This window comes from Pygoscelis adeliae, unplaced genomic scaffold, assembly GCF_000699105.1.
Source record: "Pygoscelis adeliae isolate BGI_AS28 unplaced genomic scaffold, ASM69910v1 Scaffold282, whole genome shotgun sequence".
Lineage (NCBI taxonomy): Eukaryota > Metazoa > Chordata > Aves > Sphenisciformes > Spheniscidae > Pygoscelis > Pygoscelis adeliae.
The window spans coordinates 3,650,385-3,667,212 of record NW_008824352.1 but is presented as its reverse complement, the minus strand read 5'-3'; the positions used below and the strand labels follow the sequence as shown (position 1 = coordinate 3,667,212).

Here is a 16,828-nt window from a genome sequence, read left to right as displayed (position 1 = left end):
ACCTTGCCTTCAACTCCCCAGACTTTTGTAACGCTTTGGCCTTGTTTCTTTGCAGCATCCAAAGGAAAACTTGAGCATACGGAAGCGCAGCCTGAACTACATGGGTTGACTGCTGCACAAGCTCCACCACTGGCAGTAGCCAAGCAGTGCGAGGATTCAAAAGCAGGGCAAGTCAATGCATTTACTGCAGCCTTCAAGCCAGCTTAAACCAAGGCTGTTTATTATTTAGCTGTACAGCAGTAAAAAGCTTCTGTATGAGGACAAGTTCCTGGTGCTTGCTCTGCATCAACTTAGGACCATTTCACCTGTTTTGGGACAGTTGGATTTCTAAAGAACAGGGCCAAATGAAGACATATAGTGAATTCAGTCATCCTGAAGTAGCCTGTAGCCTCTTCATTTCTGAAAATATAATGCTCTTCAGTGGAAAGATTTAGACGTTCTGATGTCTCTATAGGTCTACCATGTTTACAATGTATACGGAAAGTTACTTTAATGCATGACTGATGTTGGGCTGGCAGGAGCTCCTTCATTTTAAGCCTCATTTCCAGTGTACCACATGCTTCTGGTTTTGCCTTAGGAAGATCACTTTGGGTGGCAAGGGTTGCTGAATACACGGACCATACAGTTGATGGTCTTTGCAAAGCTATTGACAGAAATATTGTAGCAGTACAGTTTGCCTTTTTCAGACAGCTGTATCTTGCACTAGGAACCAGATAGAATGGGACCAATTTACCTGACTTATGCCATAAAATGACACAAACAAACTCAATTTGCTCACTTTCGTCCTCGGCTGAATTTGAAAACTGTCAGAATGGGGGGGGGGAATGAAAAAAAAATTTAAAAATGGTACCATTGGTTCTGTTGATTAGTCTCACCCTTTCTAACAAAAATCACTGTCTACATGAATGACATCAACTTGTCAGATTTCGTTTGCACAGCAGGTGTAGTGATTCATTTGTCACTGAAGGGCAGGTTCAACTTCATAACCCTGGACGCTGGGACTTCCCCCACGTTATTGCAAAAATTAAAATGACTTTGTATTTAACTCCCAATGCAAGATAAGCTCGTGACAAGACTTGTAATTCCTTAGGCTGTGGTTTGCTACTACACTGTCTCCAGATTCAAATGGCAAGGATTTACTCAGAAGATAAAAACGAAACACTGTGAAAACATTTTTTCCTTATTGATGTAGGATTAAGAAACCATTGCAAAATATCCTTTTCTGTGAATAGTTATTGCTACTACTTAATTACCTCTGGATGTATGCACAAGCTGAACACAATATGGGAAAACTCTTGCACAATTCCATCATGTTTCATATCAACTGCTCTGTATTTTCACAGAAACAGTCTAATCTCACTGAAGATAGATAGGAAGTCAATGTTGCCATGAACATTTGCATCAAAAGTCCTTGCTCAGCCAGCCATGAATAGAAATAATGCCACTCACATGCAATTAGCAACATGAAAAGCCAAGATTTTGATGCTAAAGTCCAAAGAGTAACCTGAATTTTCAGAGTAACAGCTTTAAATGTTCTTTGAATTTTCCAATTTGTTCTTTGCTTAAAAGAAATCCTTGCAGATCATGCTTTAACAGCCTATGGAAGTGGTATCTTCACCTGGAAGTCAGCATGACACCACCACATGAAATAAAAGCAGATGCCACCAACTATACCAATGGACAAGGCTAAGGCTTGGCTTTGAGTCTAGATGGGATTGATTGTCTCAGCCAGTTAAGCAGTGCTTTAACTGAGTAACTTTCAAGGGCAGTGAGGAAACAAGGGGAGAATTAAACTCTTGAGACACAGTCAGGAGGTGTCGTTTCTGTAGACAGCTTCTGAGGATACCTGCCATCTGGTATTCCAAAGGCAAAACAACAAAATCAAGAAAAATGTTCATAAGACCCTCTCTGAGCTATGGATAAGACATTCCCTGCAATAAGGACGTAGTGTTGGCCAGGTAAGGAAACCCCGTTGCCAACACTGCAGCCTCCTACCCACTTCATTTGCACTCTGCAATTAAGCACTGGGATACTGTATCTTTAACTGGTGAACAGGCACGGAGAACACACAGATGCTCCTACTTCATCCGATTGCTTCTCCTTTTGGCTTCACTGTCATCCAGCAGCGAAGAGAGGATCTGGTAGGCCTGCGGCTGCTGGGGTCCTCCACGTTTGATCTTGATGCTGGTTCGCAGAGGGGAGCCCGGGATCCCATCTTGTCCAGAGCCTGGCTCAATGGAAGATAAAGAGTCTGTAAGGAGAGAAAGTCACGGGAGAGCGCTATTTAAAAGGGGAGGCTAAGGAAAGAGTAAATGGGCCCTTCTGAATGATACCTCTTCCAGAAGAAGTGTCGTCCCTCCTGTTGTCTTTCCATCCAGCGAGCAATTGCAGAGCTACATGTTTGCTGCCATCACACTACTTCTACATTAGGTCTTTCCCCTCGGCTCTGTCTAAACTCTTTGGGGTAAGTACTCTTACTGCATGTGGCCCAGCAGGTCCTGTTCTCATTTGTAATTCCATTTATAAAGCGCTGTTCTTGTATTGATTATAATTTTTCTTGGGCTATACCTGCTACTCAGCATTGCCCACAGACTCCTGTTATTGAAGGATGAGGCCAAGTGGTCACTGGGAAGTGATGCTCCTGGGGGTTTAAGTACCATTTCACTCCTTGTAAAGGAGGACATTTTGAGGCACTGAAAAGATTGAACGAAAGGATTGATCCACCCTAGGCTACAGCCAAATTAGCAATAAAGCTGGGAATAAATATTAGCTGTCCACTCTCCCAGCACGCCTCATGGTGGCATGCTCCTCTTCCTACAGCGTCCTGCCCTACAAAGCTAAATACACATTTGACTACGGCCACTCTGCTATTTTCCCAGCAGTCAGCAACAGACGCTGATAACTCGGTGCTGCCCCATCATTTTTAATGGCCCAGTTTCTTCTTCCTTTTGCCTTCAGAGATGGACGTTTGCTTGTTTCCCTGCCAAGAGCCCAACCTCACCAGCCAGACACCCAGCCTTGGTTTGATCCCACAAGGCAGCATTTCTGTTTCAAGTGAGCATTTGGCTGCCGGAGGATTTGTGCTGTGTTTGCTGGCAGTAAACACTGCCAAACAATTTGGGCTTTCGTGTGTCCTGCTGGGCTGCTCTCTGCAGTTTGCTAGGCCAGATAATCTCAAACTGCCCTCCCATTGCAGAGAATAGGTTTGTTTGCTGGTATGTTTTGCCTTGTTGCTTGGGTGGCTGTGGTTTTGGAAACCACGCTGACTGTGAAGTTTCTTGGGAAAATGAGAGCATGCGATTGGCATGTCTGCGTGGGTCTTTAAAGCTGGGCTGAGTCGGGCTGCCCAGGAACCTGTGGTAAAATCCTTAACACCTACAGTGGGAACATGACCAGATAGTTGGTGCCGAGTGATTTAAACCCGTGTGGTGCCTTTCAGTGCAGGGAGGTCTGTGCTCAGGGATGTTCTGTTTTGTTATTGTATGTCTTTTTCTGTTCGGTTTTTTTTTTAACCATATACACATGAAGGGATGAACATAATTGCACAAGGAAAAAATGCTTTACTTTCCAAGTTCTCTTTCTAAACAGTATTTTTGTAGGGCCTAAAATATGTCTTAAGTTGAAGAATAGAACTATCTCAAAAGCAGAGAGTAAAAATAATAATTATCTATACTGTTATTGGATAAAAAAGGAACTATTTATATAAAGTCATACAATATACGTGTTTAAATATGGCCTTAACTACACTGTACAATTAAAACCCATCCATTTTTGCTGATGCAGTTACACTGGTATAGAAGTACACATGGGTATAAATAACTTGCCTCCATCTCAAGCAATAACAGAAAATACATTTATGTCAGTAAAAACGGTTTGCCAAAATGACCGTTTCAAAATAACAGCAGCGCATGCCTTGTTGCTGCTGCATTGCCAAACAGATGATGTATAAAAGAGATAAACTAGGCAGTTCTGCAGGAGCAAAGTTGCATGAATCCCCCAGTCCAAGTCCCAGTGTCTACACAAGCTTCCTGAAGAGTTGACGTTTTGCTTTTCACTAGTATAAATGAAGGTACAATGTAAAAGATAGTGGAGGGCCAGGCCCTGGATCCTGTAAATCCGCTGCACTGTGCTTATGGGCTTCCCCTCTTGCCCAGAGAACATATCGGCTGGGCATGGATTGCTGCCTAGGGGGCATCTTCCCAGCACCTCCACCAACTCAAAGCAAAGAGGCATAAAAACATCTCTTCCTGTCCTTGGTGTATAAAATCCAATGAAAATATGAAGCAAACTAGGATTAATGCAGAGGTAAGGTCAGGGTGACTGTGGTTAAATCATGGGTTTGTGATTCATGATTTCCCGAAAAGCTTAAGCTGTTGCTGCCTATTGCTTCTGGAAATAGTACTTTGGGCCTCTAAAAGACACATGTCCATGGAACAATGAAGAGCAGTGCTGAGACCCAAGCCAGTTCAGCCATATAACGGAGCACCATGCACTGACACTGTTTCGGCTTTGAAGTGCCCAGCAGCGTTTTCATTTTAGCACTGTGCTGGTTCCAGAAGGAGCTTGTGGGCTCTCAAAGCATGCTGCCTTACTGCACAGTAATAGATGCACTTTAAGTCACTTGCTTAGGAACTGCTGGACATTTTAGCTGTTTAGCATTTTCACAGGCTAAATCAATATCTAAAGGCCACTTCATAATAAAAGCGGATGTCAATCCGAAGGAAGGTATGAGCAGCTTGCTTTTCAAGTGAGGCCAGGAATGAGGTGCCATTTGTCAAGGAGAAAATAAGAAAGAAAAGTGCTATGGGACTTGGTTAAAAAACACTTATCTCGGTGCCAAGGAACAGGCTTGCTTCTCACAGGCTGGGATAGTAGCTCTAAACAACATTTTGCCTCTAGTGTGTTTCTGAAAGGGGAGAAATTGGCACAGCAACTTTTGGCAGCTGTGAGAGAATTGATCCTCAAGTGCCCCAAAGGGAGAAGTCTGATCTGTGATGATTGCACAAGCCCCTACTCTGGTTAAGGGAAGAAAACACTCATTAAGGGATGATGCCACACACTGTACCAGTGATGGCAAACAGCCTCAACAGAAAACTTAACTTAAAATCTATCTGAACAAAGAACACATGAGACTTTCTTTAAATCTGATTGTGAAAATGGGTTTTATGTCAGTTATAATCAGAAGGTGTTCAGGGATCACTGGTTTTCAGGGTAATGGTAGCGCTGTTTGGGCTTCCTCTGTAAAATATAGTGCTACACAAGGCAAGGGCCTCAGTGGTGTTAAAGTCACTTGGAAGACACTGTTAACAGGATTAAATGATCTGGCCTAAAGACTTGAACAAGCAGCTCCCTGGGAAGCTGGTAGATGATCTGTGCCACATGGCTTGAGCTGCTGCTCGTGACTTGGCTTTCTGAATGGTAACAAAAATTATTGTAGGGGTCACTTCACCTGCTACTGTAAAGCCAGAGTAACTAGTGCAGTTGGTGGAAGCTCTAGGTCCTCAACAGTTCTAAGCATCCTTTAAGTCATGTTGGGTGCCTAGTTTTAAAAACCCGGCTTAAATAGATACTAGGACAGAGAGTTTAGGAGACTGGGGGGGATGTTTAACCATCAAGCAGCTGCCTGAACAGAGCCCCCAGTCGTCCAGAAAAGAAAACATTAGCGACACTTACCATGAATTCCTATCATGTGCTCAAGAATTAATACCCTCTCAGCTAAAATCTTCAGAGCTTCTCGAAGTTGTTGAACACCTTCCCCCTGCAAGAAGGAAAAGAAAACTAACATTGGTATATGTTGCAGAATAGGCTTCTTGTTCATAATGTTGCCTCCGTAATGCCAAACTATGCAGTGTGAATGTTTAAAAAAGAAAAGATGTAAAAGGGGAGATAAGCTGCAAGGGTTAAGTAGGAATGCAGGAGAAATCCCTATTTAAAGAAAAACTCCTCAGTTATACCCATGTTTGCAGAGCCTCTGACCCAAAGCCAAGCCTTTCAGTTTGGTTCCAGCTTCTGCAGTGGGCTGAACCCAGGGTGTATACTCCTGTCAAACCTTTATAATGTGAAGCTTGTGTTAACAGCTATGCTGAACTACCTGGAGAACAGGTTTTGCTCTCATCTGACATTTACTCTGAACACCAGTGAGTTACGTGGGCTTTCTCTTTGTTGGTACACCAGGAAACCGGGACATGTAGCTAGCACCATCTTGTTGCTCCCTTATAAACTGGAACTGTGGCATGCAAGCCCCTCCTGATGGGCTTCACACTGCCTCTCACAGAGCTCCTAGCGAGCCACATGCTGCCTGAAGCCTGTCCACATACTTTCACGTACACTCAAGCTGTTGCCCCCATTGCCTTAGATATTGGCCTGAAGGGACAGATAGATGTTGGGAAGTATTTTAGGGTGGGACAGCAGAGATGTGAGAACTCCAACTCTCTCTGCTTGATCTCTTCTGGGAGTCTGTCCCGGAGCTTGTGAAAGGGACAGTGGGGGAGTAATTCCCTACCTTGTAGCAGCTCTGTGTGGCAGAACCACCACTGAGGACAGAGGAGGTGCTCAGAGAGCATGGTGAGAAGGGCAGCTGACAACGTGGCTGAGGAAACCTCAAAGACCAGGATTTCTAGCATGTATTAAGATTAAACCCAAGGTTCGAATCACCTCTTGCTCTGTACTTTTAACTGTGGACGAGACCCTTGCTCTCCACAAAGCACCCTGCCAAAGGGAATATGGTTGAAGCACAGTAAAGAGACAAAAAGGAAAGTAAAACAACAGCAGAAATACATGCTTACATCAGCACCTTTGTCACCTTCCTCACCCTTCTTGCCTGGTTCACCCTAAAACAGACAAGAAACAGAAATTTGTTTTCATGTGATTGAGGACCCTGTCCAGGATCGCTTGCATCCCTTCCCTCCAAATGAACTAATTAAAGGCAGAAGCGTTTCACCAGCAGAAAACAAACTGACTCTCTGGCACGTCACGCCAAGGGCCAAAGTGCTCTCATGAGCTCTGTCCTGGCTCCCACCAGCTTCCCAGGAGGTCATCACCACTTCCAACTCTGATGAACTTGGCCAGGTGTGGCCAAGCTGCAGGAGGGGCTGGCTGCCATGGCCTGGGCCCACAGCAAGGCTATACACATCTCATGAAGATCTCAATGAGCAATGCTTTTATCTCACACTGAGATAAAAATACTGTTCCCCTTTCGCAAACATGCACATGTTCATCTTTGATTTAGACCATAAAATCCTCCATTCTGCTTTCACTAATTAGTCACATCATTTTCTACCTCTGAAGATGGTCATTAAGCTTTTCTTGAACAAAGATCCCTATGTATGTGCTGTGAACGTTGGTCTAATGTTCCCCCCAACCAGGAAGTTATGCATTTCTCAAAGAACAGATGACACGGAGAGATTAAACCACAAGCTAAACATAAAACAAGGGAAGGGGCTAATAAGCTGGTGAATAAAATAGAGTGGAAATGCCTGGGCTCCTCAAACTTGCTGGACATCCCTGAGATACTTGCAAAGCAGGGGTGGATATGGGAGGAAGGACTGAAGAGAAGGTTGTGTGAATTGTACAAAACGATGAGGTGGAATTAAGGAAGAGAGAAGAGAAACCTCCCAGAGGACCTAGGACCTCTCTGGATGCTGCCAGCCAGAAAAACCCCAACTTGCTCCACTAGCTCACTTTCAGCCAACCTTCATCTCCACCGGTTTATTTGCACCCTAGCCATATGTGCCAGTGCAGACGTCTCCTGTGTGCATCCATTCAGGTATTGCCAAGAAATCATTTGGAGACATCTCAATCTCATTACAGGGTTTCCAGCTCAGCTTGGCAGACCAAGGTGCAAGAGGGAGTTGAGAGCAGCTGATGTACTTCGGGTTGTTTTACAGTGCCCACTTTGAGCTCTGGTAGTGCCAGGAACCTCACGGGGCAGGGAGAGGGCTTCTGTCTGCCAAGGTTTGGCTAGAGGGGATCTGCAAGCAAAGCACATCTCCTCTGTTGGTGTGACACCTTCCTGATCGCGGCATTTCAGCACTATGCTTAACATGTAGGAAGACTATGTTTCATTTGCAGAGGATTACGTTAAGGTGAGGTTGCCTACTGAACAAACGTCTAAGCTGGAGACAGTTGACCTCAGCATTGCATCTGAGAGAGCTGGTTGAACCAGCTGCAGCCCAGCTAGGTGGTATTTACTGTGCCAGGCAGGCACCAAAACCATCTGAGTCTTGCACACACCCGCAAGTACATCACTTACAGGAAATCCCTTAATGCCCCTCTCTCCAGTCAGACCTGCTTGCCCCTGTTGGAGATAAAGTAAGTGTCATTAGGAGATATTTTTCCATTTGACAAGAACATAGTGTAATTTTTACTAGTGGAATTAAGATGGCTTAATGAAAAACCTTACACTTGGGATAATATGAAAAAAATTCCTTTCCCCTGACATTATCACTTAGAGACAGCAAAAGGGGGTCATGGTTTTCTGTCAAGTATCAGCTCCAAATCCCATCACACTTTGGAGAAGTTTGGTTCGATACAGAGCTACTCAGCTCAGTACCCTCTCAGTAAGACGATTAGCAATTTTTTGAACTTTACAGCAGTCAGTTACGTTATACCAGGAAGGAATTTGGCTGGAGATTTGTTTCTTACAAAGATATCGCATTCTTCTCTCTAGTAAAACTGATGGGCTGATGCTGCCCCAGACAGCAAACAGAGCCCAGGACTCCCACAGAGCACTGATTTAATCTGCCTCCTGCTCCACACACACATCCCTGCATTAACCCCAACAGCTACTGATCAAAACACAGGTACAATATTTTGGTTGGTTTGTTTCTTTTTCCTGCTGTGCTAATTTTCACATTGTTTGCAGTGGGGTTTTTTGGGTTGGTTTTTTTATTGTTGTTTTAAACAGAAACATTTTGAAATGGTACATGTTGGTTTGGGGCGGAATGAAATGCCATCAGACTGAGCATCTTTTTTTCTCCCTGTTTTCCTCTGCAGCGCTGGTTTCCCACCCCGGAGCATGCTAGGGCAGGGCCGAATCCCTGACCAGAAGAACAATTATAGATTATTTCATGAGAAAGCAGGAGCTGGGGAAGAAGCAGCAAAATTTAAAAGACTCTTTAGAAATCCACTGATGAAACAGCCACGTATTTAACCTGGCTCTTCTCCCCTAGACATACACAGAAACAAACCCATCCTTTTTTCCCCAAAAAACTACCTAGCTGGCGGCAGCTTTTTGTAGTATTTGCCAGAAAGGGAGAGCTGCTTTGTTACTGTGTCTATCAAACTGCTGCTTTGTATAAAAAAAAACAATGGGCCTTGGGCATCTAAAAAACATTACTACAGAGAGCTGCGCAGTGCTCGGTGAGCAGCTAGCCAGCACTAGACAAAGGCCCGTATCAACACGAAGAGCGCTGGAAGGAAGGCCCAATTTGTCAGGTGCTCTGAGCATCTTCAAAGGGAAATACTTGGATTCTGCACTGGAGGGAGTAAAGCCTGTGAAAAAGCACAGGCAAGCGGCAAATCACGGAGAGGAGACATAACAACGCACTCAAAGTACATAAACGGACTGTTCTCTATGTCCAGGGGGAAAAGGAAAGGATGTTATCAGTTTAAAGGGGATCAAAGGATATTTAGGCTGGATGTTAGAAATATCTTTTATCCCAGGCCCTCACTAGCTGTACCTCTGAAGACTGCCTGGAGATGATGCGGTGTATCCCTCACTGGCACTGTTTTAAGAATAAGATGAACAGAGGCTGATCGTGAGTGGCACGCATATAGATGTGCCATCCAGGAGATGCGCCCAGACTGCTTCAGGTCTCTTCTACATCTGTTCTCTCTGAGATTAAGCAGGAAGAATGTATAATAACATTTTCTCGAATCTCAATAGATATTGTAAACCCGCCTCTGCTTTTCTTTGCAGCTGCACAGCTCCTCCGCTCTGTGTAAAGCTAGCTCTAATTTGTATCCACCAAACCCAAAATTGCAGCATGTAGTTGTCAAAACCAGCATTCAAATCCACACTCACAAAAGACAAAAAGCACACAGAACATCCTACAGAAATTCTGCCAGGAAAAGCAATCGGCTTTGCTTTCCACGCTAACAGAGGAAGGACAGGAAATGGAATTTATTTTTTCTATTTAGCAAGGCATTCTGATATGTGAAAATCTCATTTGTCCCAAACCTAGAAGGAGAGTTACAATTCTGAATATCTAACAAGGAGGGAAACAAAATCAAAGTCTAAAGGATTTGTCTGTACTGAATGGATACAATGCAACAAAGCTTTTGTTTCAAAATAAGTGTAGTCTTACCACAAACTAAAGCAAATGTTAAATGAATCATTGAGGAAGAGCTCTTATCACTTTCCTGGATGGAAACTTGACACTTCACCATATACCACGCCTTTTTTTTTTTTTTTTAGACTGAAAATTAACATTTAATGCCGATGGGCTGTAAATCTCATCAGTTAAGGTTTTGCTCTCTATCAGAATCTTAAATTCTAGCCCCAGAAATACATCACTCTGTAATCTATTAGTAAAGTCAATACATGCCCAAAGTGGCTGATCTGCACAAGGGAACTGTTATTAAAAAATTACTAAAGTCACTTAAAATGGTCTCTGTCTTTCAGGGAGCTGCAAGTGATTTCTTATGTAAGAACAGGGACCAAGTATCCAAAACAATGTGCAAAGATACTAAAATAAAACGGAGCTTTTTAAAAGCATACGTGCTCCATCCTCAGATATCCTCTGCTCCTTGATGTGAGGTGCCACAGGAGGGAATGAAACAAGCCACCTGGACTTGCTCTCCTTACACACTGTCTGGACAGAGGAACATAGTTTAAGTCTGTTGCTGGTTATTCTCATGAATTTGGGACGTCATCAAATTGGAGTTAACCTATCTGTCCTAGTTCTTTCAGACATCCCTCTGTCTTTTGGATTGGAAGAGTGAGCAGAAATGAAGAAGAGGAGATGCTGTCGTATGGGGGAAGCACGTCATCTACAGCCACCCATTTACAGGTGGTGACCTCCACATTCATCTCCATCTATGTGATGGTAAAAGTGGCACTTGGAAGAAAAGGGAACTTGTTTCCTACAGCTGTGGCCCAAGCCTGTGTCCACGTCCCTCATTTTAGAGGTACCAACCAATATTTTTCTCCTCATCTTTCTTCCTTTCTTTGACTCTGCTCCACACTAGGGTCTTAGTGATGGTCCACAGTCCATCTGTGCCCACTTCTACATTTTGCAGATCTAATTGCTGAATGATCCTCCACCACGTACTACGTTCTCAAATGATTTTGCACTCCTAGTGTCTGTCAGAGGAGAGTTCAGAAACCATGGCCTTTTGGAGAGTGAGCTGAACAGAAGGAGCTGAAGGCCCAAATGCCACTTCGAAACCCTTCCCGGTGCTTGAATGCTGGATTGGGAATCTGACACATTTATATCCTTGTTAGATTTTTCTCTGGTATTTCCTAAACTTCACCAGTTTGTAAATAACATTCAAACAGCCCTTCTATCTATGTTTAGTTATTAGCACTTGTGAACCCATCAAGGACTGAGGTATAGCACACAAACATATTAAAAACACCATTTCAGTATTCTAAATATATCAAGAACATCATTTGACCTGGGGAATGGCTTTGGTTCAGGAAAAGTCTGATGAGCTTTTACTGCCTTATTGCCACAGAAGGAAGAGTTCAGCTAGACCACCCAAATACTCAACGCTAAAGAGCTTTGGTTGGCAGAAGAAAGCTGGTCTCCACAAGCCTTTGTATACCATGTATTTGCTACCTGAATCTCTTTAGGGAACACCGGACTTCGCAAGCAATTCAACTCTTTACCTGTACAGTAAACCATCATCTTGGTTCTTGCAGAAGACCTAGAAACTCTACATTTAAATTGTTCATGGCTTTAGTCCCACAGAATTTGAAAGACTGAGGTTGTATATAATTTCTGAGGCATCACCCCAGATGTTGCTGGGAATCTCTCTGTGTATGTAAAACCTTACTCTCTCTCCTCGGTCTCCTTTGGAGCCTTTTGGCCCGGGTTGTCCTGGAGAGCCCGGTAAGCCCTAGAAGAGATGCAGAACAAGAAGGAATTAATTTATAGTGTGCATCCTTTGTGTAGGTGTAATGAATACATTTCCCAGTGATCCTCAGATCCTGAAAACCTCATACACCCATTAAGCAAACGCCTTGGATTCTCTTTTACCCTCAAGCTTTTATCCTCAACAACGGAAGCTCTGACTGCAGATGTCCTGAGACCTATAGTTTCTGCATATCCCTCTATTTGGGTCTTCTAATGCACTGCAGGCTACTGATGTGACTTTTTTTTAAGGGGTCAGTATGACAGGATAGTTCTTGTTCTCAGTTACCAAGAAGAAATTAATACACAGATAGTATGGTTAGCTTAAAAATCCCCATTACTTTCCCCCTCTTCATAATTGCCTCAGTGGGTGGCATGAGTAAGCATACATACCTGAAAATTAATTGGATTGTGCAGTGGAAATTATTTTGAAGCTATTCACTCACCCTAATAAACAATTTTCAAATTAAGCCCAATCTCTACTAATAATTTTGCTCCCTGGGTTGAATAAATCTATAAAGCAGTCACCAACGGATAAGAAGGGCATAGTCTCCAGATTTCTACTAATTTAACTGCTTTGCAGAAATCGATCCAAATTCTTAACTTATTCACCCAGCGAAGCCACAGCTATAAACCAGACAGGGAGAGAACAATATTGTTTGTTTATATTCAGCATGTCAGCTCCCCATGACCGTATGCAAGATGCTTTTTTCCACCTCAAGTGACTTGCATATCACCTTGGTGACTGCAGCAAATCAGACTACTGCTCCACTCCAGACTGCTGGTGATTTAAGCCAACCTGCTTAATAACAGCCTCCAGAAACCCCCACCTCCCAGTGTCCAGAGGAATGGGCTTTCGAGGCATAGCTGTGAGGAGCCTCAGCGTCTAGTTAAGTGGCCCAACAAGATTGCGCATTAGCTCTTTAAAGGTCTAAAGGAGGAGCACTCTCCTGGTTTCAGCTGGGAGGCAGCAATGCTCACCATTAACATGTCACTCCTTGCCTGCAGTCAGCCCTACCAGCTGCACAGTGACCTGGCCTCCAGCTTAGCTACGTCTCCCCTGGGCCCACAAAAGATTCAGAAACTCAGGCCTGATTTAGGAGGTTAACTAGGGCTGCCAAACGAGGTAGGGCACCAGCCAGACTTGGCCCCGTGTCAAACATGCAGCATGAACAAATCTTAAGTGTCCACAAGCATCCTTCGCTCTTGACAGCTCTCAACAGTGACTTTCAGTGTGTGATTACATGGGGACACTCAAGAACATTGAATTCCACAAATCTGTTGTAAAAAGAAAAAAAGATTTATAATGCGTGCTGCATGTGAAAAAGCCAGACTCTACTACAGAGCCTATTTATGAATTGTGAATTACCTTATATTTAATCACGTTAAACTGCATCTGTCATTTTGCTGCCAAATTTCCCACTGTGTTCATATCTATCTGGAGTTTCTCATCGTTCTCCAGAGCATTCACTAATTGAAATGATTCTGCTACACTGGCAAATTTTCACTAACCTGCTGTCTATTGCTTCTTCAAACTGATTAATAAACACATAGTAAAAATCTCCTTTCTCTACTGTCTAGCAATTCCAAACCTCTTCTTATCAGGATCTAAGTTACATCCCTCTAAGTTACTTAACGTTTCTCTCTTTCTGTGCTCTTCAGTCACTTTTATCTCTTTAGTCACGTTACATTCCTTTGAAATATTTGATGTTACTCGTATACCTCCACATTAAGTAATACTCTTCCCAAAACTGGAGTCCCTTTGTACCAGCCAACCACAATTTGAGTAGTTTGGCAGTTCACTGTTCATCATGACTTCACTTCTTTCCATTTAACTGGCTTTTTCCACCCATGTGAGTACTTTGCCCTTCTCCTATCATAAATTCTTTTAAGTGAGTTTATCACACTCCATTATTACCTCCCCCCCTCCACAATTTTTGTATCAATAAATAATCAAACTGATGGGAATTTGTGATATTTTTCTTGAACAGAAAGTGCTATTTCTCAAAAGCTAGGCTTAACAAATTCACTTTGGTGAATTCGTGAATTCCCATTGATGCATTTTTGTTCTTTTTATGTGTTCCGCAGGAAACGCGGTATTTTTCTATCACTGTGTTAGTAAAGGCCATGTCAAATCCTTTGCATCAACTCAGGCCACAGTGAAATGTTTTGACACAGCAACAGCGAGATGTGTTGTTATGATTAAGGGAAAATCTGGAAAGCGCAACCATTTCAACCTCTCAACACAATTCAGAATGAAAAAAAGGTATTAAAATCACAGAATTTCATGGGGAACAAAACATCAGATGTAAGACTTATAAACTACTGTCTCTCTTTGTGCAATGAGAAGATGTTTCACACCTAGCCCCCGACTGCCCCTCAGCCCCAAAGCACTAAAGCGCCTTACTTGTGATCCGGGGACTCCGATAGGTCCTGGTGGCCCTTTGGGTCCTGATGCGCCTGGTGGCCCTGGTGGGAATCATCATTTGAGACGATTTTTAGGAGACTTAGAAGGAAGGACCCTAAATTCCAAATGCATGCAATTCCTGTCATTGTTCTGCTTAGTCTCTCAATGGGTAAGAGCCGTTCATCGATCACAGGACTACAGCGTAAGCGCTTCATCACACACTGCATTGCTGGATACCCACACCCTGATATAATATATCCCTATGCCCTAGGGAAGATGTTAGAGCTCTGGGAGGAAAAAAAGGTGAAAATAGGCAGGGAGGATGTCAGTCATGCTGCATTTCCATTGTTTAAAATGACAACTTTTGAGAAAACTTAAACTAGATCCATGAAACAGCTACATCAGAGCGAGATACTACAGTTGCTGTTTCTGAAACAGAGTCCTGTAAGTGGAAAGGGAAGTCCACAAGCCTGCTACGGTCTGTGTCTCTAGTGTTATCAGAAAGTTGATGATGAACGTGAAGGACATGGGGTTTGGACACAGCCGGTGTGAGAGGCTGACTGTGGCAAAGCAAAGCTCTCTCTTGTTCTTTGCTCACTCCAGTGGCAATAAAGTCTTTTAAAGTCTGTACCGCGGAAAAGCCTGCTTCCAGGACAAGTTAAACACTGTCTAAACAGGTCAGCTTGTTTTACACAGTCACTTAACAGATCCATTCCTTTTGGGAAAATAATTATATCTCAACAGTAGCTATTAAATTATACCTGCAAATGGGAGACAGGATATTTGCTTAGTCTGAACTTAGCAATACTCCTCTCTGCTTTAGTTGTCACAACCCTTGAGATTAAACAATGTGGACATTATACACAAAGTACAGCTGAATCAGCCTCAATCATTAATGCACCATACAAATGCTTAAGTCAAAGAATAAAGGAATTGAAGGATAAATGAAAGGCCCTCATAATGAAAGGAAAAGCCTTTTCTGCAACTAATGGGAGTTCACTCCTAAATATGCATCATACAGGGAAGTGCTGATGTCTGCAGGAATACTATCATTTAAGCCGCCCATCAGTACAGAGAAAAAGACGACTTGCCGCTGAATTTTCATCCCAGATTCTGATTTCAGTTATACTGGTGAAAATCTGGAACAGCTCAAACCAGCTCCAAAGTCTGCAAAGTCTGCATACGCATCACAGAGCAGCTGGCCAGATCCTGCTCAGTGGAGCTCTACAGCGACAGGACAGGATCGCAGCAGCGGTGAGAACAACTCTGCTCTCATAAAGGAATTCACTGGACAACCCATTCTTAAAGACAGCCTTTAATTATTCCCTTCTCAAGATGTGTCCTGCCGAAGGTAAAACAATCTGCCACTATCAACAGTTAAGAAACGTGGTTACTTCTGGCCACCTTTCCCACCCCCAGACCCACTGCTCTATTGCCCTTCTAGTGAGGACCACTTGCTTTCCCTGCAGGCATCCCACAGACCACTCCAGTCTCCATCAGAAATTTCTTTTGCTCACCTTCCCCATCGTTACAGTTTGCAGCTCAAATGAGCTTATTACCTGGTGGCCCAACGGGGCCCGGGGCTCCCCGTGGTCCTGGCAGGCCAGCCATGATGGTGTCTATGACGGTGGAGGCCAGCTGGGGTTCTCCATCTGTGTTAAAGAGCAGAGCAGTTAGTGTCCCTGCAGCAAGAGCTGCCCAGTCCCAGCAGGCAGGACTTCTCTCCAAAATCCTTTGGCACCTATTGCTGGCCAAGGGCAGGCAGCGCTTCAGGATGCAAAATTTGGGCTCTTGGAGCAATTGCCCTTTGCTCTCTAAGGGCACAGGCTGCATCCCCCAGACCTGCAGAGCTGCTCATCCCACCTCTGATAACCCTGGAAAAGTTGTCTTTTCTGTCAAAAAATTGGCGTTCCTGCACACCTATATAATTCTACCTTTGAATGCCAAAGCAGATTAAGAGTAGGTCTGCACTGTACAGCAATAACTGACCCAAAATTTGCCATCTCCAGAACACATCTGGCTTCTGGCTACCTGAGAAATCAAACATGGATCTGGAGCTCCCTCCTGTCTGGCATCAGTGAACTGCCGAGCCAGTCTGGCAGTCTAGCATATCCCCACCAACCCACCAAGCTCACCCTGCCATCAAGGTGGGGGTGGGAGATATCCTGAGGTCTGAGGATGCAGGAAAGCCCAGGGAGAGGGTGTGCTCTGCCCCCTCCACATACTCAGGAAGCTCACTTGCCATTTAGGATTATTTCAGGTGTCCAGCTGGCCAGCTTGGGCAGGTCCACTGCGTTCTGGGAAACGGATAGAAATGGGAGTGGTGCAGGGAGGGGAAAGGTAT

General features: G+C 43.9%; 1 protein-coding gene across 1 annotated transcript in view; it reads right to left on the bottom strand.

The window, feature by feature from the left end:
• Positions 1–2,078: 2,078 nt before the first annotated feature.
• The window catches only part of COL26A1 (collagen, type XXVI, alpha 1), a 180,100-nt gene continuing 165,350 nt past the window's right edge, over positions 2,079–16,828 (bottom strand). Inside the window, exons 9-14 of the mRNA XM_009319292.1 lie at positions 16,044–16,136; positions 14,485–14,546; positions 12,001–12,063; positions 6,786–6,830; positions 5,674–5,758; positions 2,079–2,251 (exon numbers count right to left, since the gene is read on the bottom strand). Coding sequence (XP_009317567.1) covers positions 2,079–2,251; positions 5,674–5,758; positions 6,786–6,830; positions 12,001–12,063; positions 14,485–14,546; positions 16,044–16,136 — 521 coding nt within the window. The remainder of the gene's footprint in view (positions 2,252–5,673; positions 5,759–6,785; positions 6,831–12,000; positions 12,064–14,484; positions 14,547–16,043; positions 16,137–16,828) is intronic.